The sequence below is a fragment of the Theobroma cacao genome, chromosome 5 (assembly GCF_053813885.1).
Source record: "Theobroma cacao isolate CCN51 chromosome 5, ASM5381388v1, whole genome shotgun sequence".
Taxonomy (NCBI): domain Eukaryota; kingdom Viridiplantae; phylum Streptophyta; class Magnoliopsida; order Malvales; family Malvaceae; genus Theobroma; species Theobroma cacao.
In genome coordinates this window covers 6081537-6103631 of record NC_142643.1, presented here as the reverse complement: position 1 = coordinate 6103631, position 22095 = coordinate 6081537, and the positions used below count along the sequence as shown (strand labels likewise).

Here is a 22095-nt window from a genome sequence, read left to right as displayed (position 1 = left end):
ATTAGAAATTCTCCTCCTTACTACGACCAAGAAAAAAAAATATAATATTTAAAAATATTTTTAAATTATTTTAAAAATTTTAAAATTTTTATAAATATTAATTTAATATATTTATATGATATAATAATTTAATTATGTGATATTTTACTTTTTACACATTATTATGGTAACACTTTATGAACATAAAATAAAAAGTGATATTTCAAGATCTATTTGATTTAAAATAAAAATATAAAAAAATTATTAAATATAATAAAGAATAAAACTTTATTTAAAATTTTATGAGTAAATCAGGAACTTTTGATATAAAAAAAATTAAATTAAATTTTATAAGTCACACTGTCCATCAATCTAAAATATCATGAAGGGTAAAAAAGTAAATCCAGTAACACAATCCTCCCGCTTTCTATCCCTCTCCTCTCCTTCGCCAAGCTAACCACTTTTTCTCTAAACCAACTCCTCCATGGCCAAAGCTCAGAAAAAACTCTAAAAAATTCTTCCGAAAATAAATAAAATATAAAATTAAAAAAAATGGCCTCAATTTCTACTTGCCTTACTCTGTTGCCCAAGTCCCGCCTGTTCACAACAAAACCCTCAGTTTCTCTCAAATTTTTCCCGGGAATCCAAACACTAACTTCTTGCCCAACTTCCCCGAGAAAAACCGGGAATTTTTTCAGACCCAGGGTTTCATTTCCCGTCGTAAAGGCAAGTCTTGATGTCGGAAGCAACTCGATTAGGCCTGGAGGTGCGGTGGAGACTGACAAGTTACCGTCTGATGTAAGAAAGCGAACAATGGAGGCCGTTGATGCGTTGGGTGGGAGGGTTACCATTGGAGATGTCTCCAGTAAAGCTGGGCTTAACTTGAATCAAGCTCAAAAGGCTCTTCAAGCACTCGCTTCTGATACTAATGGCTTCTTGGAGGTATTTTATTTTTGAATTTTTTATTTCATTTAAGTTCAAAAAGTTTGATCTATGATAGGGTTAACTACTATTTGAACTGAAGCACTAGAAAATTTTAAAAAAGCTTTGTTAGTTTGAGAAACTGAAATACCGAAGTAGATTGTAAATTGAACAACTTCATGTGAGTTAACATAATTTGCGCGTATAAAAAGGTTGCTTTTTGTGTTTATTCGAGACAGAAATGGAATGTAGATGTAGTCTGGAAGTGATGTGGAGTACAATAATTTCTGTCGATGTATTTCGATTGCTATGCTTAAATGCTACTTATTGTTGATTATTGGACTTAAGGGAGTTTTGTTAGATGGTTATGATTTGAACAGTCAAAAGAGTAATTGCATTTTTTATTACTAGGTTAACTAACAGATACTGAAATGAAGTACATGGTTTAGTTGGACTTCTAACGGTTCATTTCTATAACTCTAGCTGCTATCTACTTTTTTTTTCTGGATAAGTATATGCTGTCTATTCTTTTTTTTAAAAAAAATAAAACAAAGGTATATGCCATCTATGTCATATTGGATTTTTTTTTTCTCTTTGGTGAAGTAAACTAGATCCAACCAGTGTTATTGACTTTTTCTCTAGTTGAGCCTTTGCTGATCTTTGTATGTGGAGTACCGTGTTGTTTCTTTGGGACTTATTCTAGTATTACTAGTTCTATTTCTAGGATCTTTGAAGTTCTTGATTTGTGAGTGTCATTGTTTTCAAGATGGGTTTAACAGGTTTCGGATGAAGGTGATGTCCTTTATGTCTTTCCAAAGGATTATCGTGCAAAGCTTGCTGCCAAGTCTCTTAGGATAAGATTTGAACCCTGGGTTGACAAAGCAAAGGTAAACATCGATTACAATATTTTTTTGGAGTGGTCAAGGGAAAATTATTGATGTTGTACAATTTGGGCAAATAATCTAGTCATTTCCTTGCTTGGCAGGCTGCACTTGAGTATTTAGTTAGAGTTTCCTTTGGGACAGCACTTATAGCTTCAATTGTTCTTGTTTATACAACAATTATTGCTCTTATTACTAGTAGAAGGTATCCACTAGCCTTTACATTTTGAAATTATTGCAATAATGTTATTCTACACCTGTGGTTGTTGAAAGCTAGATGTTGACAATGTGATCTGCTGACAGTGATGAAGACAATCGGGGAAGACGAGGCAGATCATATGATACAGGATTCACCTTCTACTTCAGTCCAACTGATTTGTTCTGGTAATAGTTTTATATTGTTAATAATTCTAGCAGTTTTAGAACTGTAAAGGGGTGTTAAATTATGGTTGAGAATTTTCACTCATCTGGCCAACTAGATGATGTTCATAAAGAGCATATAAGAAGGATAACGTAGGCTTGTATTCCTGTTTTCACATGTTCAAACACTTACATAACCTTTTTTAATTTTATTTTATTTAAGGTATTGGGATCCGTATTATTATAGGAGGCGGCGGCTACGAACCGACGATGATGAGAAGATGAACTTTATTGAATCTGTAAGATATGAAAATAAAATATTTGAATCATGTATGGCTTTGCTCAGTTACTTTATGCTTCAGAGGAAGAAAGTTAATTTTATTTGAAACTTTGTTTTTAGGTTTTCTCTTTTGTATTTGGAGATGGTGATCCAAATCAAGGAATTGAAGAAGAAAGATGGAAGTTGGTAATACTTGAGCACTAACTTCATTGGTGCATCCGGGCAACATATTATTTCAACTTACTGAAAGTAGTTATACAGATTATCTATTGTTTGATTTCTCCCTTTACAAAGTTTCACCAATTTCTAACCTAAATTTGCAGATTGGGCAATACATAGCTTCTAATGGTGGTGTTGTCGCAGCTGAAGAACTTGCTCCATATCTTGATCTACAGACCACAAATGGAGCAATGGTATGATAGTGTATTAATGCTAATATAATTGGCTTGTAATTTGTTGTTACAAATTGTTCTGAAAACCAGTATATATTTTTGGCCTTGAATTTGAAATATTTGCTCTCAAGATCTCACTAGTTTTGATTTATTTCTCAAACTGGTTAGAAAGATACAACTATTCTTGGTTCATAATTGCACCAACTAAAAAAAATTTAATGAATAAACTTAGTAGATCTTAGATATTTTCTTTTATGTGCATTGTAGTTCCAGCTCATTGTCTTTCCATATTTATTTCTGCATTTTGTACATCACAGATCCTTTGAATCGATAGTGTTCTGACCCTGGTCATATATTTGATGGTTACTTCTTTGATATCATAAGTAACTCATGGTCAGGTAGTTCACAAATGATAAGTGTTTCCTGAAGGTTCTATTTAGAAAGCTTCACAATCACTATATTTGATTCTTGTTTTTCCTTTGTCTTTTACAAAATGTTTATAACTTGTTGGAGAATATTTCAAATTGTCCATGTTGAAAATTCTTTGAAGTTGTGACTTTTCGTTATTTCAAATCATTTGAGCCTGTCAATCAATTACTAATTAGTTCGTACCCTGCATCCATGTTGTTTGTATTTCTTGTCAAGTTATTTGACTTTTTTTTTCTTGTCGGTTCTAGAGTGATGAATCGTATGTCTTACCTGTTCTTCTGCGGTTTGATGGTCAGCCAGAAATAGATGAAGAGGTATGTAGAAAAAATGTATATGCATATATGTATATATAATGTGGATGTGTGTGTGGACTACAAAGAATTGCATTTATTGTCACCGTAACATGTAACTAACTTTAAAATTTACGAGTTTGACATGAGGGACCAATATTTGATCAGGATTCTGAGATCAAGACTTTATGTCATCACATGTTTTATTTCTTGCAAGATGAGTGCCCACCCTCATAAGTCACAAAACTATTTGTGTAGGGAAATATCCTCTACAGATTTCCATCTCTGCAACGTACAGCTTCTTCTCAGAGGAGTGGAAGGAAGGAATATGTAGGAAGAAGATGGAGCGATTGGGTTGGGGGAATTGAGAAATTTTTTAGGGAGAAGAAGTGGCAATTCAGGTTCTTCTTCTTCAGTGTGTGTGTGTTTTATGTTCTGCATTTATTTGGTAGGTACCGTTCTGTTTATTGAGTTTCATTTTATTGGTAAGCATTTGCTTTGCAGTAAAACAAGCTCATCAGAGACAGCAATGGTCTTTGGTTTGGGTGGGATTAACCTCTTTGGAGTTATCATTCTTGGAGCTATGTTAAAGTACAGTCCTCTCTCAGTATTACTTTCAGTCAGTGCTTCTTACTTTCTATCTCTCTTATGGCTTTGCTCTAATTTTTATTTGAAGAGATACTGCTGCTGTTACACCGAGTGGATTTATTAAATTTGTCACGGACATTTTCCCTCTACTTCAGGTATGATGTGATGTTTCTCTTCTTAAATAGATTGGTTGTTTGAACAGCATAATTTTAATGATAAGTATGAGGTCATTATGATTTTACATTTTGTCCTTGAATGAGATGTCCATTATGAAGCATGGACAAGTCCCTTTCCTCTGTTTAACCATGTAGTGTTCTTGTTGGAGGAAATGCTTCTGACATGACAGGTTTTACATATTCTGACATGACAGGATCCTAGAATCTCTATAATGTTACAGACACCTCATCTTTATATTTCTGGCCATGCATGTGCACCTTGGTTTCTGTCTTTTTTATGTTTCATGTTGGGAGGACCTGATATCTGTCCTATATATTAATATACCTGTTTATTATCTCAGACCTGCACACATACTTATGTTGTTTGAAGTTGAGTTGCTACTTATGCAGCATATGAGTGTAGATTAGATCTTAGAGTTGCCTTTTATTTTTTTGAGTTTTAGCATGTGAAAGTGGATAAAATTGTCCTGTGTTCTTCCATGACTTGTTTCCCATGCTTTAGGAAATGAAGTATCATTGGCTTGATTATTTTTACCTGTTTTTTATTAAGCATTATCCATTCATTACAGCTATAGAATATTAAAAATTCAGGTTTCTTTCCCATGTTCAGAATGAAATATTGTTCAGCTTTGCTTTCTCAAAATTTGTACATAACAATTGTTTGCAGATCTATGCTGGTTCTTTCTTTGCAATTCCTTTGCTTAGGTGGTTCATCATTCGTCAAAGGAATACTGATATAGAGAAGAGAAACCAAGTAAGAGAGCAGTTTGCACGAGCTCTTGAATTGCCTGATCTTTCACTGAGGCGGAAGGTAGCCATCTTAGCACCTGCATTTTGATTTTTGCATCAAGTTTCTGATAATTGTAGTTGTTGGTCATAATTTTCCATTTGAGTAAATAGCTTTATGCTCAGTACTCTCTTCTATTCTTCAAAAGGTAATTATGCATTTTTAAACATTTTAACATTGTTATGAAAGTTGAAATCATTTTTAAGATACAAGCATCTATCAATGTAATGATTGATAATATCATTGGCAATTCTTTTCTGATTTATCTTCATATATTATTCAAACACCGGTGGATCACCAGTATGCAATTTTTGCACGCTATATTGCAGTTCTCTGTGCTTCTTGCCTCCTCTGTCATGAGCAAATAAATGGGAGTTGGGGTCCCTGAGACTTCACAAATATGCAATGCAGGAAAATTACCTTTTAAAGTTTTGCCCTTGTATATTTGAAATCTTTTTTTCCTATGAGATTAATTTTAATTAATGATGTTATAGTTGGTATAATGATATCATTTTATTTTGAAGTTGACTATCCTATTTTTCTTGTAGAAGATCACATAGGTGAATCTATTCTCATGGAATAATCTCTTTATTTCTTCTCTGTATATTATGTCAGCTATTAAGTGCTCGAGATATGGCACAAAAAACAGTAATAGGACCAGATCGCATTGTGTATAGTACTGACAGAGACTTGGTTGAGCAAGATTACGAGGCACGAGAGTGGGATAGAAGATTCCGAGAGATTGAGAAGTCAGAATAAGAAGAGGCTATATGGAATACGCTTACATGGTAAGCTCCCCCTCCTCTCTCTCTCTCTTTTAAATATATATATATATGCATCAGCCGTAAACAGACATGGCTGGAGCATAAACTTCATTTTGAACTTTTAAAAGTCTGAATCATGAACCTCAACCCTAGGAGAAACGTCTATTGGCTACAAAAGTTAGTTTCAATATTAGTCTAAAGCCCAAGCTGCTATTCTGATAGAGTTTCTATCAGATGTGTGTATCTTAGATCTCAAAGGAGTTTTCTAGGTGTCAATAATGTAAAATTTTTACTATATATTTTTACCTATTTCTTTCCATATTTATTTGTAGCTTCGGCGGCTCAAGTTTGTGCCACTCTTACCAAAGCATCATTGCATGCAGTGCTCGACATGGAACGTGTCACTCCGAATCTGTGGATATACCATTGATGGAAGAGGCAATTCTACAAAAGAGAATCAGCAATCTTACCTCAGTGCTGCCCGGAATAGCAATGAGGGGTAGAAATATAGATTGACTCTGCTACCTTTCACCTTTTGCTTAGGAACTTAAAAATATGTCTCATTATAGATTTACGAAAGGTCAGCATTGTGAATTCAAATCCTCTTCTCCATTTGTTTTTATTTTCTTAAAAAGGAAAATATGTAGTGCAAACTGCAAATGATCCTTTTATAGTATTGAGACTTGAGCGAGCAGTGGTTTACTTTCTATTAGGTGTCAAGACAACATTTTTGGACTTAATTGTACACATTTATATATGATGTAAAGATAAAATCATGAGCAGTTCTCAATTATGTGCTTTATTACTACCAGTGCATCAAATAAAATCCCTAAATTGACATTATAATAAAAACTTGCAATTTAAAAAAACCTGGGAAAAACCTTTTTAAATATTATAGGTAAATGTGATAATACATTAATTTCATTTGTAAATTTCAAAATCTTCATGGTCTATGTCTATACGGCAACAATGTCAAAAGAAATGAGTGGAGAAGCGGACAAGGCATCCACAGATCCACAAAATTCAACAGTAACTATGATTAGAGTTTGAGGTGGCTTTGAAAGATGGATGATGATATAGGAACCATTAAGCAGATGGTAATGTTGAACTGATTGTATTGACTGCAGTAGACCTGTAACATCAGAGACAGGCCGCACAAAATACTGAATAAATTTCTCAGATTTGCTGCACTAGGGTACATGATATAGCGAGTTTTTCTATTACAGATAGCAAATTTCCAGGCTTGGCTACCAAATTCGAATGTTACTTTGTGATAGTCAGCTTGCTACAGGAGCAAAGCAAGTAATCTGCACAGCGACACTACCTGAAAACCCAGCACAGACAGCCAATAGATAGCAATTCAACATGAAACCTTTAGGAACGATCAAATCAATGGAATATTCCCCAGAAGGGTTTGCAAGCAGATAAAGGGTTTTACTCATGATCAGTGATTATATGCTCAATAATTGTTACAAGAAACAACCCACACAGTGGAGAATTTCAACAGGCACAAACAAGTCCTCAGTCCTCATAACCACATGATTAAGGGGCAGAAGGTGTGAGAAAATATTGCTTCCACCCACTTTGGGCATCCAAAATGAAGTTTCTATCAAACTGCAAACGACCATTTTCAAGTGACATGGAATACCAATATGCCTGCATGAATTGCATTGTAGGATAAAAATTAGTTTCACTCCCACTAGGACGTAAATGTTAAAAACAAAGTCAAATATACACAAATCTATCATACTGTACAGATTAACAAGATGTAAACAGAAACCAAGTCATGATATCCTTACTAACTATATTTAGCATGCTAAAGACTTTTGTAAGGAACTCAAGTAGTAATAAACAATTTGATTTGCTGAAAGTTCTCCATGGAATTTATATATTAAAAAATGTACCTTGTTTTGGAAGCTTAAAATAAAATTCATAATGTCATGCAGCTTGGCAGAATTATTTTCCTTCAAGGTTAACTTCTTTTAGATTGAAGTTGAATCTTGATTTTTAAATAACTTTTAACCAGAGACTACCCATCCACATTAGCTAACAACTCCATATATAAGCACTTCTTCTTTCAGAAATTCTTCTCCCTACTTGTTTAAGCATGAGAGCAGTTAGATCCCGCGAAACCAGCTAACTACAATTAAAAGAAACCCTCTATGAAATTTTTTTTTTTCAAATCAAACAAACAAAGCAAAAAGCTTAAATTAAAAGGAGATGTCCTCATGGTCTCATTTATCTACCTCCTATGGAATAAATTCTTTTTGTTTGCCTTTCAAAAAAAAAAAAAAAAAGACATCCCTTTCCATTTATCTGCTGAATGAAAATTAAGGTTCCCAAAGATAACATCATCAGAAAACACACTTATGGCTTGGTCTCTATACATCAGATGACCAGTCACATAATCTCCAATCCACAGCACTGTACTATGTTTGAGCATTCAAAGGTAATTGGACAAACAAGCATGAAAAGGGTTTTACAGAGAGAATGCTTAACAAGTTAAAAATGTAGGTAAACATTCAAGGATCTAAAATCCATTAGATCATTTGAATTTAGCAGTAATTAGAAGAGTAAAAATAATTAGCAGAAGGTTGTACATACAAATCATGAGCTTACCTAAAAGTGTGAAGGCAAATACTATTGTCAGTATCATTTGTACGGATCGTCGATTAAATTTGACAAGATATGAAAATCTATCACATCTGGCATTACATGCCCCAAGCGTCCTTCTCAGGTGCATGACCTTTACGAGAAACCCATGTAATCCCTGGAGACCATGGTCTCCAGGTGCTGACCTTAGTCCAATACACTGAACCTGTTATGAGATACAGACCATAATATGAGGTGATTGACCAATGCAAGAAGGCTCTGTGCTATACAGGAATTGATCATTATTCTTCCCTGTGTTGCTTAGCAATTGAAGGCATGTCAAAGAAAATAGGGCCAAAACTACAGAGCAGATTGTTCAAAATTTTGGTTGTTCTTTAAGTTTTATAAACTTTTGAGGTTAAGAACTCAATTTTGCTCAAGGCTAGTATCAGAATCCCGAGCTAACTACTTTTCCAGATCTTGACTACTGTTTACCTTAGAAAACCACCAGCATGAATTCCAAAGACTAATGATAAGATGGATTGAAGTATTAGCATAGGTAAAGAAACATACCTGTGTTGCACGAGAAGCATCAATGTATGATGGGGAATGCTCTTCTTCTCCATCTTTCAATCGCTTAGTATAATTGCTAGGAACCCTACTCCTATATGCAGCCCATAGATTATTGAAGAACCTAAAGGGACTTGTTGAAGAACCTCTTGACTTATTCTCCTGGAAGAAACTCTTAGGTTTGACTTCACTAGCTTCTAAATCCCAACTTCCACCTCCAGCATTCCTGTTACAGGAACTCTCTTGGAAAGAATCCACTGCATCCAGACCCAATTTTATAGAATAATGAGAACCCACTTTCCTTAAATTGTTCTCCTTCATAGAATCATAATAATGGCTACCATAGGCAACACCATTTGTAGTCACTTCTTCAATTTCTCCACATTCATTCCCAACAAGTCCAGCATCTGTTGAGCAAGAAGCTGTGGCTGGTTCAAGAAATCTTTTCAAGATGTCACTATCATCCAAGTCATAACGGTGATTGTGTTCATTATGATTCCCCCCTGAAAGAAATAATGCCAAACCATCTCTATCTTGTTTATTCAAGTTTCCCCACTCCGAGTTTTTCAAGGAATTTCCCATTGACATTTTCTCCAAGCTCTTCTCAACATGATTTATCTGTTCGCTAATGGCTCTAATAAACTGTTTATGTCTGGAAATCACATCCTCCCTAGCGTGTGACTGGTCCATCCTAGCTGATGAGCTAACTGCTCGTTCAAAATCTTCCAACTAATTAAAGCAAAGAATAAAATTAGGTAATTGAAGAAACTGGGAAAAAAAAAGGTTGCAAAAAGGATATAAAAATAAAGAATAAACATGAATGAGTACCTGCCATTTTGCTGTTTCGAGTATGGTAACAAGATCACGCCTATGATACTCAATCGAGGTAAGCAGCTTCGGGTCAGAATGATTGCTTTGAACAAGACTTTGATCATGCAAAAGAAGGCGAAAAATGGATTCCATCCTGAAAATATTATATCAAAATCATTAGTTTTGAACTTTCATAAGAATATCCCTCAGCACAGTAAATCACTCCACACATAATACAATAGCAGAAAACTAGGCCATTTTAAAAGCATAAAAAAGTCTTTTAAAGTAGCTTAATTTCAATTCAGTACAAACAACGAAGGCAAACTTCGTAAGAATCAAAAACCAAACTCACTAAACCAGCATTTACTTATTCAGCTACCATTATTCCAAAAAAAAAAAAGTCCTAAAGGTTATTTATATTGTAAAGTCCGTATCTAATTAATTTTTATAAATTTTAATAGATGACTTCATATAAGCATTAGCGACTTTGCGACAGAAACCAAATTCCACAATAAAAAAAAAAAAAAAGATTTTCACAAGGAAAACAATAAAAATGAAAACTTTCAAAATGGGTGTTAAAAAGAAAAAACCTGTCAGCTGAATCTTGAACAACTTCGGCTGCTGAGAACAGAGGGTCGGATTCCCATTGAAGCAAGCTCGATCCCATTCTCTTTATATTATCATAACAAAAATGAAATAAACGTGGTAGAAATTTAAAAATTAAAACCCTTCGCTTTCCAAACAAATAGGAACCAACCAGAAAAGGAACTCTAAGCAATGATCGAGGAAATAAACGAAAGAAAAAATGGAAAAGGGTATTGTTCTTTCAATGAAAATCGAATGAATTTGAAAGTGGAATTTCAAGTTATACACAGATACATGTGAGTTTATTTATTTCTTTTCGGCTGTAAATTGGGAGTTTATTAGGGTTTTAGGGTTGCAGAGAAAATGACGATCTTTTTTCCTTTTGATAAGCGATGAATTAGTCTTACATGTAATTAACAATAACAGGTTATTAAGTTGTAGATTTTGCAGGAAAAGTTGGGGCAAGCAGTGAAAGAGAAAAGAAGAAGGATACTATTTTGATGTGAAGGTGTTTTTCGTCTTTTCGGTTTAAATTTCTTCAATAATTAGCATTTTGTTTTCCTTTTGTCTCTTTTATCGTCCAACAAATTAGTTGGTTTAAACAATCTTGTTAACCTCTTACTTTTACTTAATCAAACTAAAATTAAACTATTTTACCTAACACACACACACACATATATATATATATATATATATATGTAAAAATTCATTTAATCAAAAGCTATTAGTTGGACATTCGAATATTTATTTATTAATTAATATATAATTTTCCTTTTAAAGAGAATAAATTTCAAACCTTTTTTTCAAAATTATATATAAAAAAGGCTATTGACTGTAATTGCCACTCAAACATTGTCGAAATTCAAAAGGAATCACACGGGAATAGGCACGTTCTTACAACCTTATTCACATGAATTTGACGGCTGTCAACCTCATCTTTGTCTTCTTGACCATCACAAAATTATATTAATACAATACAACAACATGATATATATATATATATATATATATAAACATACGAATATTGGTAAAAGATTTTAATCGATGAAACTGGACATATTTATTTATTACATTGTTAAATTTTTGTAAATATTTTTTATTATAAATATTAATAAAATTTATCTAATTTATAAATAAAAATTTTAATTTTTATTAAAAATATATTTATTAATTTTAATTTTTATTAAAAATATATTTATTAATTTTAATAGTATTGAATAATTTATATATTTATATTAAAAATTTTCAATTATATATTTATATATTGAAGTTTACACTTTAAAATGTTTTTATTTTATATTTGACAATAAAGTTAAAAAAACAAATATTCATGTGCATTGTGCATGACAACCAATACTAACATAAATAAGAATACCGGTATTGAAAAAAAAATTTTGATTGAGGAAAATGATTATATTTTTAAATTTATATTCAAATATTTTTATTATGAATATTAATAAAATTCATTTAATTTGTAAATATAAATAAATTTTGATTATATCGAATGACTTTCTTTATCATAAATATTAATAAAATTTATCCAATTCAACTATTTCTATCAAAAATAATTATTTTTCTTAAGTATAATAGTATTAAATAATTTTTAGATAAATATTAAAAAATTTTAATTATATCCAATTGAAATATTAATTAATTTACAAAAAAATAAAATATTAAATACTAGTGATAGGAAGGTGAGAAATGTTTGCTCCCAGCTCTCTTGCTTGAAAATAAAAATAGGTCAAAAGATTTATAAGCACATATCTAATTTTTTTAAACTTGACAGCCTTTGTCTTCCTCAAGGCACTTTATGAAGGCAATCATCAAAACATATTTACAGAGAGATTGCTTCCTGGCTGATGCAATTTATGAAATTATATCCAAAGATTGATATCAATGTGGGCTTTGAGTAAGCTTTACAGGTCAATACTGACTTTTCAGCTCTTAATTTTGCAAGAGAAGTAACTGATCAAACTCATGCCAGAACAGAAAGAGAGTGAGATTCAGACTCCACTCACCAATCATTCTTGCAAAGTGCATAGACTATACATCCTTAATGAATTCAGTAATGAAACCTAACATTCTTGACTTAAAGCAAAAGAAGAGATGCAGACAAGAAGCAGCAACTGAAAGCTACTGTTTGCCTGAGTCCAAGCGTAATAAGAGGAAGTCTCTCATTAACAACCATCTGGAAATTTTGTTAGCTGATAAAAAGCAATAAGAGGAAGTGCTTGCAAAAATTCATAAAACAGTAATTTCAGGTTTCGGTTAAGCCTAATACAAAAAATTAGTAATTTCATGTGAAATTTAGACTTCCCTTCAACCTAAGTTCACACTTCAGAATAATTAACTACGATATTCTGCACCACTTTGGCATTCTTGACATTACTTTTACAAAGTCCTCTAAATCATTTACTTTCAACTTCCCCTAATTAAGCACAACTATAGACATTTTGGCATAAGATAGCACAAGAACCAGTAGGACTTTCGTTACAGAGCAGCAACTCTTAATCCTTACTGACATAAAAAATAAAGCTTCCTAAACCACTTAAGCTAGTTCAAAAAGAAGGGAAGAAGATTAAATCAAAACAGCAAAATTTCAGCTCCAAGTTGTTCAAATTATAAAATATAAGCAACTACTAACCCTCAGATTTTGCACCAAAAACAAAAAAACCCTCAGATTAAATATGCTGAACAAAAGATTAGCACCATACTGTTTATTCAGTCATAAAACAGAAAAAAATAGTATACTACGGGAAAACAAATTTAGAAATGTCAGCAGCACTTTTTGCATAAGATCAGACCAGCTGGTTATAAGATTTTGTCAAGTATTAAGCTTCATCTCAGGAAGGATGAATGAAGAATTCAGCTCATAACATTCCATTGTAAACCAATGAGGGAATATCAACAAACATCAATATCACTGCTTAAGTCGAATCCCACAATTCTTTTTCTCCAGAAAGGATTGTCCCATGAAGAAGGTAAACACCATATGCATAACTTTGCCCTTTATTGTAGTACAATTCAAGATACAAATCCATCCATATTGTCACAAGAAACACTAAAGCTGAAACTTTAGCATGCATTATAAATCATGTAGAACTAAAACACAATCAGATACATCCATGAATGAAGCTTCTTCCCCGCTTCATCAACTTTGCCAGTTAAAAGGCCTCATTAAAGCTCATTGGGAGGCTAAAAGCCTGAAACTCAAAGGAATGATTACACAAAATGTGGGCAAAAGGTACTAGATATTGATAAGATAAACTATTCTCTAGTTTATGGTTTGATTCCTCTAGCTGCAAGATCCTATGACAAGTTCAATATTGCGGTGAAAAGTCTAGTGACTCCTATCATCATATTTGCTAAGCACAGTCCAATTATATATCAAAAGCACATTCATCCTAAAATCCAGAATTGCGTTCCAGAGAAAGTAAATATACTGATCATTTTTGAAGCAATAAATAATACCACAGACAAACACAATATAAGAGATTCCGATAAAAATGCCATGGATCTCATCAAGAAAATGCGCTTTGTATTAAGGCGAAAGCAAAATATTACATTCAAACAAAATACTTAACCATCTGGATTTCCTTCTGCTTAAAACCACACTTCTCATAAAACCCCTTGTTGTCAACACTGCAATCCAAAATAACCTTATAACACCCCATGGAACGAGCGTGATCCAAAAGAAACCCCACAATTTTCTTCCCCAACTGCAATCCTCTTGCATTCCCATCAACCACAATGTCTTCAATGTGCCCAACTTTACCACAGTTCCTTATAAACTTCTTCTCAATGAAAACGCTCCCTGTCGCAATAATTTTACCCGAAAAATCATCTTCGATTACACAGACAAGATGATCATCACCGTATGTACTTATTTCCTTAAATCTATCTTCAAATTCTTTGTCAGAAACAGAATCACAAACAGTTAGTTGTTGTAACAGCTCTATAAATCCCTTGCTTTTGTCTGAAAGTTCCAGTTTTCGAACCTGAAAACGGTGTTCTTCTTTTAATGAATTAGTGTTCTCCATTATCTTTTTCCAATTCTCTACATGGTTAAAAAAAAAGGAATCTTTTAATTGAACTAATATTCAATATAAATAGAAAAAAAAACCCAAGAAAAAGGGTTTAGCCAATCTTACCTGTTCGAGTTCAATGCATTTGAACTGTTCGATGAAGTTCTTGCCTAGACTGAGATGCAGCCGATGTTTTTATACTAGTCTTGCGGTTTTCTAATAATTATAATTCGGTCCCTTGAGTTTTTATTAATTGTAATTATACCCCTTTCAAAGGTTGTCACTTGTAAAGTTGAGTGAACAGAGATTAACAAGAAAGAAAGGACGGCACGTGAGTTTGTGTTTGGCACGAGCCTATTTTATTCGTCTGTCCCCAACGGAAAAACCCAGAAACAGATAAAAACAGAGCGAATCTTGAAGCCAGGAACATGATATGATTAGTTAGTAAATAAAAGATAGGAAAATCAATTTCCCATGTCGAGATCATTGATTCAACGCATTTCTCCATTTTTCATAGCTCGAATTAAGCAAAACCACAAACTTCTAAGGTCTTCTTCGTATTCTCATAATTATTCTTCTTCAGCTCTTCATGAGGCTTCTCCTGAATCTTCTGAATCTCCATCTTCTTCTCTCGATGCTATTCACATCGCTGATAATTGCGTCAAGGTAAAACTGTTTTTTGCTATGTGGTATTTCATGAATCTTTTGTTGGTCTATCTTTCATCTTTTCATTTTCATTTTTTTACCATTTCTAAGTATTGTTTATGGAATTTGTTTTGTTTTAATTTTGCTACTACTGCCTTGTTGGCTTTTTCCATATTAGTTGTTTTTGAGAGTGTTCTGTAATTTAATCGGGGGGAGGGGTTCGGGGTGGTACTGCTGTTCTGTTTGGGTGTTGAGAAAGTGCAGGAAAAGACCTACTTTCTTGAATTATCTTGATTCTTTTTGTGTGATATGTAGCTTATGGGATAATATATGTAATTGGTGTAAAATTTATTATTTTGGATCACAAGACACATTCATTCAGCTGCTCTATAAATCCCAATACACTTTCTACCCCACCCAATTACTCAACCCCCTTTTTTCTCCTTTCATCTGAAGTTGTCTAATTTTTGTTCAATCAGTATTCTTGTTATAAATTGATATTAAATATTTTGCAAAAAAACTTGCCTTTTTTATGTCACTAAAGATTATTGAATGAATTGTATAAAATTCTGTAAGAAAATTGCAACATTTTGGGGATAGTATAGACCCAGTACCGTTTTCTCCATGGTGATGTGATTTGAATGAATAACCTTGCTTCTTTCTTTCTTTGAATTATTTTTTTTATGGTTGGTCATAAATATGCTGCCCAAATGCTTAGAAGATCTACATTTGGTTCTTGTGATCATTTTCTCATTGACATTAGGGATGCCTTACAGAGAATGAAAGAGTTGCAAGCCAGTGAAGAATCATCTCATGAAAAGCTGCTTCGATTGAGTGTGGAAACTGGTGGATGTTCGGGGTTTCAGTACGTTTTCGATTTGGATGACAAAACCAATCCAGATGACAGGTTTTTTTCTCTCTTTTTTTCATTTGATGAGAAGTATGTTTATTCTTTCTCTCATGTTACTGTTATAACCTTTCTTTCTTTTTCTTTTTTTTTTGTATGGTATTTTATTTGCAGAGTTTTTGAGAGAGAAGGAGTAAAACTGGTAGTTGATAATATCTCCTATGATTTTGTAAAAGGGGCAACTGTCGATTATGTTGAGGAGTTGATTCGTTCCGCCTTCTTGGTAAGTCATGTTATCTTGTTTGTCTATAAATGCATCTGTAATGTTGTTTTAAGTCCTAGAACAGAAGTAATTTTCCTCTAGCTAAGTGATTCTTCTAAAAGATTGCTGATATGCTGCATCCCTAAGTGTGAATAATTGAGACCTCACATAATGTTCTTCATTTATGGTGGCATGAGAAAGTTAAATGTCCAGACTTATATTTCCCTATTCTACCTGTGTTAGCTCTAGGGCTAGCATAAAGAGAGATAAGCACTGTCCAGATGGTACTCATGCGACTGAAAGAACGGTGCTAGAATCTCTGTGATTAGATTTGTCTTTTATTTGGTTGGATTGGGGAAAGGTGGACTATTTGTCATCAAGTTTGCCCAGAGAAAGGCTTTGTTGTTCTGTACCTGAAACTGGCATACCCAAATTCTACATTTTTTTTCTTTTATTATTTGGCTACCCATTCATGGAGGATGGGAATACCCAAATTCTACATATGATTTGGAACATTATCTAGTTCTCCTCTCGCAAATATTAACTCATTGTTGTGGATTTTGCCTTACATGACCATTAGATGGTCTTCCTAGTCAAATTCTAAATAGCTCTTGGATCTTGTCAACTTGTTTAATGGTTGCTATTTTGCCCTCCAAATTTTGCTTTAGTGTGATGTTACCTTTGTGGCCTAGCTACTACCTTTGAAGTTAATTGTATCCAACATTCATTCTATAGCCCTTTGCTCATTCAGAAAAGTTTTTCTTGGTATGAGATGGGAACGAAATTATATGGAGTGACTTTGGGATATTATAGGACTTATTTATTGACCCTTTAGGTGTGACTGTAACCTTTATCCATAGATGAAATCTTGCACCCACCTTAAAATGTTTCTCTGATCAATTATAAGTTACAGCTAATGATTCTAACTATTGGTAAGATAACATAAACACTCTAATTTTGTCTGCATTACTGCTTCATTATGTAAAGATTCTATTCACATTTCGTTCTACTATTGTCATATTCATCAGCACAGTATCATTGGTTGTAATCAAATGGTTCAAAGGATTATGAGCCACAGGCAAAGTGCAGTGGTATGAATTCACAGAATTAGAGTTTATAATGCCATACCGAATAATTAGCTGCAGTGTGGTTTTATGTGAATGATCTTGATTCTAGTATATGTCTATTCTGTGTTGCCACTTTTTTGGTGTGGTTTCCATAATTTTTTTACCTAGAATGATATGGCATTAGTGAGGGCTGCAGTAGAGGTGTGCATGGGGCCAGGCTGGGTCACGCCTGCCCGTTTAAATTAATTTTATATTATTAAAATATTTTTGTAAAAATTATATTACTATCTTAAATATATTTTAAAACTTAAAATTAAAATTAAATAAAATTTTTTTTATTAATACAATAATATCCTGGGCCGAGCCCATGCCTATAAAATCTGGTCCAGGGCCTGGCTTATGGACAGGTCTAGGCTGCAGTGGCTAAGTCCCAATTTCTTGTGCAGGTAACAACAAATCCAAGTGCAGTTGGAGGGTGCAGTTGTAAAAGTTCATTCATGGTGAAACAGTAGGGTCTTTCAAGTTTACTACCCATATTTCCGGCGAGGCTGAGAGTTTCAGTAGGTTGAATGAGTTACTGAATCAATAGTCTGCCTGATTTTTTTTCTCATATTGATTATTTGGATACAAACATTATGCATATTTCATGTGTAACATCATAAATGTAGGGGGGGCACTGCTGCGCATCTGTTAATGAGGGTTACGTTAGCAACTTTTATTACTTGTTTACACTCAAATGGATGCTTTGCCCACCCGGTTCACTTGAGTTGATTTGGGTCTTTTCCAAGCTACTAATTTGAAGGTGCTTTACTTGATCTCGAGTTGAGCGGCCTATAAAATTGGTGAACAGAATATGTAAGATTAGTTTGAATAATTTATAATTCCCATCATTTCTCTAATCCTGGCTGCTGCAAGGCTACGAGGACATGCAATTTTCACTGCTATGGGATAGCTACAATCACAATTTAAAGCAAAATAGTTGAATGCTAATACTGCCTTGTGCTTTGGTGCTAGTCAGATGAAAGCATGCTCTTGGTTAATTACTAGCTCTTTTTCCCCCATGCATAGCTTCTGGTTTCCCTCAACATCGAAAGTAAGAATTGAACCTATAGAACCTGCAAAGACATCACAATCCCATGGCTTCAACTTGGTTCTTGCAGTCTAAACAACACACATTGTCATTCTTTACTTCTTGCGCAAAAGTCTATCCTTCACTAAGCTGATCACAAGCTTCCGAAGTGCAGCTAGGTCAACAGTCGTTAGCGGACATTAGCACTAAAATGTAGCACCATTATGAATGATTAGGGCACAACAAGCAAAGCATATGATGAGCCAATAGAAAGGAAATTGATACCAAATAATCTACCAAATTAATCAAGAAGTCTGTAATTGATCAAGTTGGAAACAAAAGAATCCAATAAAACAGAACCACAAAATCCAGCACCATTCCAGAGAATGTCTCTGTCTGGAGTACAAAAGTTTCTTGCTCATGCTTGCTCAAAAAACGATCCCCAGAAAGTAAATGAACTTTCCTAATAGATACGTTGTGGCCTCCCCATTGTGCTCTTCAGATGCAAGCACCTCACCTATGTGCACATAAAAATAAAAGCACAAAGTTAATGCCACAGAATCACCGGCTAAAACTTCGAACCTTAAATCTTCATATAGATAATAATATGCCTTAACAGCTCTTACAACAAGGACAACAAACCAACAAAATATCTTAAAAAGTTCCTAAGAATTCTTAAGTTCTGTATGCTTCCAAACATTGAATCAGTCAAGGATCAGGCACTTACATTTTGCCAATTCTTCTTCAACAATGAAACAAGGAAATTGACACTGAGTTGCACATTCTGGAAGATCTGCTTCTCCTCCATACTGCAATTCCCCACAGCAACACCCATACAGAGAACCTTCTTAAGCTGGAATTTAACCATAGCTTTTGTCTCATTAACTTTTGACTCCAGAGATTCCTGATGTGTGACAAGTGTTGGGAACTTCCCTGCATCCATGTCCTCAGCATGTAAACATGATGCCGGAAATAAATTCTACAAGCGAGCTTATCTCTAGACTGTTCTTTCAGAGCCATTATAACCATAATAGGATAATAAAATAAAGCATGTTTCTAATGCATGGACCTTAAAGGAAGGCCTATTACTAAAAAAACTCAAATCATTTCTCAAAAATGGTTTATGATCATGACAGATTTATACATATATAAGCAGATTAAACCATTCATCTAACCAAACAGACCCACTGTTTCAACAAGTCAACGACATAGATGTTTCATAAAAAATGTGCAGGGCAAAACAATCCACCAACAACAGATAGAAGATTTTCTAGTATAAAATTTAACTATTGACCATCCCATTACAATACAAAACCTTGTCCATGGAGCACGAGAATAGCAGCAATCTACCAAGCAGAAACTCTAATCCTATTCTTAAATCAACATAATTAAGAACGATTAAAAATAGAATTACTTGCCTGCCTTGTTGAGACCAGGTCCTAAAAGACGAGGAATCTGTTTGATGACAGCTTCAGAAGCCAAAAAGGCATGGTATTTCTTGGCTAGCTTCTTAACAAGTTTCTTGTTCTTGTTAAGCTTCTTCAATGCTTCCACATCCATCCAGTCCAACCCTATTTTCTCTGCCTAGATCAAGCACACACGAAAACGGAAATGTAAACCACCAACAATAAAGCTTCAACTCCAAACAAAAACAATTATCATTCTGAATAATGAAATAGCCGATTCCAGTTTAGTTTTAGTAACAAAATTACGATACAGCATAAGTAGTAACTACCTCTTCGACGTGGAGAGCATCACCAAGCATACAAATTTTCATCTTAGGACGAGGAATGTGAGGAAGCTTAACGGCACCACTGAAACGCTTATCCTTTTGGGGATCATAGTTCTTCAACCCAATCTGCAACTCAATTGTCTCGACAAACTTACGCTGCTTCTCCTTCGAGTCACCAACGATAGTGGAAATGGCTTCCCTAACTGCATCACTCTGAAGCTTACTGCAACAACGAATAAACCAAAACGTGAATCAAAAAGTCATAGCAAACCAATTTTTTTTTAACCTAAACAAAAAATTTCTAACTAAATGTATTATCGTTAATATAAAATCCGTCGATCTTTTGAAAATAAATAGATTAGATAAGCCATAGAAATCTGATACAAAAGAAGAAGAATGAATACCTCATGGTTACTTGTTCCTTGTTTGGCTCCTTGGCAAGGAATTCTACAATGTGAAAAAAAAAAATCGAATAAAAAAGTTGTTAATATAAAAAATAAAAATGAAGATATCAAAATGAAGCAATTTTGAGAAGGGAGGGCTTGTGGGAGACGGCGGTAGAACGAACCTGACTCGCGACTGAGTGATAGAGGAGATGCAAGGAGTAACTCGTGTAGGGTTTTAAGGGCTGGACCGGCCGGTTCAATTTCAATAGCCGAAAAAAAAGGGTCTTCATTCAGGCCCGGTTCGTTCAAGAGTTAATTAATTTAGATGATGAATTTTTTTGATAGATTATATTAATAATATAGAAGCACGTGTCTCGAATTTATTGTCCGTTGTTAGTCAGTTTTATTTTCACTTTTAGCATATTATAATAGCATAATATTAGAAAAAATTTTAAACTATTTAAAAATTTTAAATAAATTTTATTTTTTTATTACATTTAATTAAACCATGTATTTTTATTTGAGATAACATAAGCACTTATGATTAATAATTAAATAAATATTATTAATTAAAATATTATTTATTATATTATTTTATATTTACTTGATATTCATACATTTCATCATGTCATGTCATCATTTATTATGATATATCATGATGTTATGTTAATATCATATAAATATAAAATGATAAGTGATATTTTGACTCACAATAATTAATCAATCATTAATTATAAACTTGTCTGACTTAAAACAAAAATACTTATATTTGATTTAACGTAATAAAAATAAAAATTTATTTAATTTTTTTCAAATAGTTCATAGACTTTTCAAATAATTAAAAAAGGTATAATGCTCAAATAAGCTTATAAATTATTTAAAGAATTCAAATAAGCACTTATTCCTTTATTGTTTTTAATCAAATCTTTGTATTTTTATTTTAAGTCAAATAAGCCTTTATAACTAATGATTGATTAATTGTCATTAGTCAAAATTTCACTTGTCATTTTATATCCACATGAAACTAACATGACGTTAATGTGAATAGTAAAAAATATCACATGATAATATTATTATGTCAAATTAACATGTCATAATGTTATCAATTATGATATATCAATATGTCACATCATCATCAATTATAATATATTAATAATATGTTAACATAACATGTCATATCATTGTCACATAATATAGAATAAGAAATGATATTTTAACAAAGAGCTTGTTTAACCGATTTTTTTTTAACTTATTTACCTTTTAAAAGTGAAAATCGAGTCAAATAAGATGTTAAGAAATTCTTTAGAAAAAAGTAATTATCTTTTAAGAAAAAAATCTAAAAAAAACTTTAAAAAGGCTAAAAAGCTCTCAAAGGAAACTTTCTCTTCTTTTTCTTTTTTTAAATACATAAGCTTTTCAAGAGAATTTTTCTTTTCGTTTTAAAAATGTCCTCATCTATTAAAAATAACTTTAAAATTACCTTCTTGAAAAATTCCTCCCTCCCTCAATAGATCTCTCCCCCATCTATTATATTTTCAAAATTTTATTATAAATAGATAAAAAATAAAATTAACTTTTTTTCATTATGAATAAAAGAATTCATGATTAATTAAAAAGTTATTTATTAAATACCTTTTATAGTATTTTTAATCAAAATA

General features: G+C 32.9%; 5 protein-coding genes across 6 annotated transcripts; 2 read left to right on the top strand and 3 right to left on the bottom strand.

The window, feature by feature from the left end:
* Positions 1 to 381: 381 nt before the first annotated feature.
* Positions 382 to 6637, top strand: LOC18598240 (Iron-sulfur cluster biosynthesis family protein). 2 transcript variants are annotated; one of them, XM_018122151.2, is made up of 14 exons: positions 382 to 921; positions 1680 to 1787; positions 1886 to 1986; positions 2085 to 2165; positions 2365 to 2440; positions 2542 to 2607; positions 2745 to 2834; positions 3491 to 3556; positions 3791 to 3933; positions 4037 to 4123; positions 4209 to 4275; positions 4964 to 5107; positions 5699 to 5871; positions 6231 to 6637. In XM_018122151.2, the coding sequence occupies exons 1-13, from the start codon at positions 532 to 534 to the stop codon at positions 5840 to 5842; spliced, it is 1563 nt and encodes a 520-aa protein (XP_017977640.2). In that variant the 5' UTR covers positions 382 to 531; the 3' UTR covers positions 5843 to 5871; positions 6231 to 6637. The 2 variants fall into 2 exon arrangements, with proteins under 2 accessions (XP_017977640.2, XP_017977639.2); XM_018122150.2 differs by having other exon boundaries at positions 383 to 921; positions 6180 to 6637.
* Positions 6638 to 6933: 296 nt separating this feature from the next.
* LOC18598239 (uncharacterized) lies at positions 6934 to 10893 on the bottom strand. Its single transcript, XM_018120603.2, has 5 exons — positions 10410 to 10893; positions 9838 to 9973; positions 9013 to 9738; positions 8467 to 8665; positions 6934 to 7503 (listed from the first exon to the last, which is right to left on the bottom strand). The coding sequence occupies exons 1-5, from the start codon at positions 10484 to 10486 to the stop codon at positions 7478 to 7480; spliced, it is 1164 nt and encodes a 387-aa protein (XP_017976092.2). The 5' UTR covers positions 10487 to 10893; the 3' UTR covers positions 6934 to 7477.
* Positions 10894 to 13821: 2928 nt separating this feature from the next.
* Positions 13822 to 14660, bottom strand: GNA1 (glucose-6-phosphate acetyltransferase 1). Its single transcript, XM_007027680.3, has 2 exons — positions 14556 to 14660; positions 13822 to 14461 (listed from the first exon to the last, which is right to left on the bottom strand). Exon 2 carries the CDS (start codon positions 14442 to 14444, stop codon positions 13971 to 13973), a length of 474 nt encoding a protein of 157 aa, XP_007027742.1. The 5' UTR covers positions 14445 to 14461; positions 14556 to 14660; the 3' UTR covers positions 13822 to 13970.
* Positions 14661 to 14774: 114 nt separating this feature from the next.
* LOC18598237 (Iron-sulfur cluster biosynthesis family protein) lies at positions 14775 to 18071 on the top strand. Its single transcript, XM_007027678.3, has 4 exons — positions 14775 to 15095; positions 15851 to 15981; positions 16096 to 16204; positions 17697 to 18071. The coding sequence occupies exons 1-4, from the start codon at positions 14904 to 14906 to the stop codon at positions 17760 to 17762; spliced, it is 498 nt and encodes a 165-aa protein (XP_007027740.3). The 5' UTR covers positions 14775 to 14903; the 3' UTR covers positions 17763 to 18071.
* A 526-nt stretch (positions 18072 to 18597) lies between these two features.
* Positions 18598 to 20710, bottom strand: LOC18598236 (large ribosomal subunit protein uL1-like). The gene is made up of 6 exons (XM_007027677.3): positions 20620 to 20710; positions 20456 to 20498; positions 20055 to 20274; positions 19738 to 19903; positions 19047 to 19252; positions 18598 to 18836 (listed from the first exon to the last, which is right to left on the bottom strand). Exons 2-6 carry the CDS (start codon positions 20458 to 20460, stop codon positions 18783 to 18785), a joined length of 651 nt encoding a protein of 216 aa, XP_007027739.3. The 5' UTR covers positions 20461 to 20498; positions 20620 to 20710; the 3' UTR covers positions 18598 to 18782.
* Between the last annotated feature and the right edge of the window lie 1385 nt (positions 20711 to 22095).

What these genes read in the sequence shown, in the direction of transcription:
- LOC18598239 (XM_018120603.2), bottom strand. Translation starts at nt 10,486, where the DNA reads ATGGGATCGAGCTTGCTTCAATGGGAATCCGACCCTCTGTTCTCAGCA. An exon ending in TCGAAACAGCAAAATGGCAG is followed by an intron (nt 9,739 to 9,837) that starts GTACTCATTCAT and finishes TGCTTTAATTAG; the next exon opens with TTGGAAGATTTTGAACGAGC. An exon ending in ATTTGCCTTCACACTTTTAG is followed by an intron (nt 7,504 to 8,466) that starts GTAAGCTCATGA and finishes CAATTCATGCAG; the next exon opens with GCATATTGGTATTCCATGTC.
- GNA1 (XM_007027680.3), bottom strand. Translation starts at nt 14,444, where the DNA reads ATGGAGAACACTAATTCATTAAAAGAAGAACACCGTTTTCAGGTTCGA.
- LOC18598236 (XM_007027677.3), bottom strand. An exon ending in ATGCTCTCCACGTCGAAGAG is followed by an intron (nt 19,904 to 20,054) that starts GTAGTTACTACT and finishes TGCTTGATCTAG; the next exon opens with GCAGAGAAAATAGGGTTGGA. An exon ending in ACCTGGTCTCAACAAGGCAG is followed by an intron (nt 19,253 to 19,737) that starts GCAAGTAATTCT and finishes ACATGGATGCAG; the next exon opens with GGAAGTTCCCAACACTTGTC.
- LOC18598237 (XM_007027678.3), top strand. Translation starts at nt 14,904, where the DNA reads ATGTCGAGATCATTGATTCAACGCATTTCTCCATTTTTCATAGCTCGA. An exon ending in TCGCTGATAATTGCGTCAAG is followed by an intron (nt 15,096 to 15,850) that starts GTAAAACTGTTT and finishes GATGCCTTACAG; the next exon opens with AGAATGAAAGAGTTGCAAGC. An exon ending in AAAACCAATCCAGATGACAG is followed by an intron (nt 15,982 to 16,095) that starts GTTTTTTTCTCT and finishes TTTTATTTGCAG; the next exon opens with AGTTTTTGAGAGAGAAGGAG.
- LOC18598240 (XM_018122151.2), top strand. Translation starts at nt 532, where the DNA reads ATGGCCTCAATTTCTACTTGCCTTACTCTGTTGCCCAAGTCCCGCCTG. An exon ending in AAGAAGAAAGATGGAAGTTG is followed by an intron (nt 2,608 to 2,744) that starts GTAATACTTGAG and finishes CTAAATTTGCAG; the next exon opens with ATTGGGCAATACATAGCTTC. An exon ending in ATCTTTCACTGAGGCGGAAG is followed by an intron (nt 5,108 to 5,698) that starts GTAGCCATCTTA and finishes ATATTATGTCAG; the next exon opens with CTATTAAGTGCTCGAGATAT.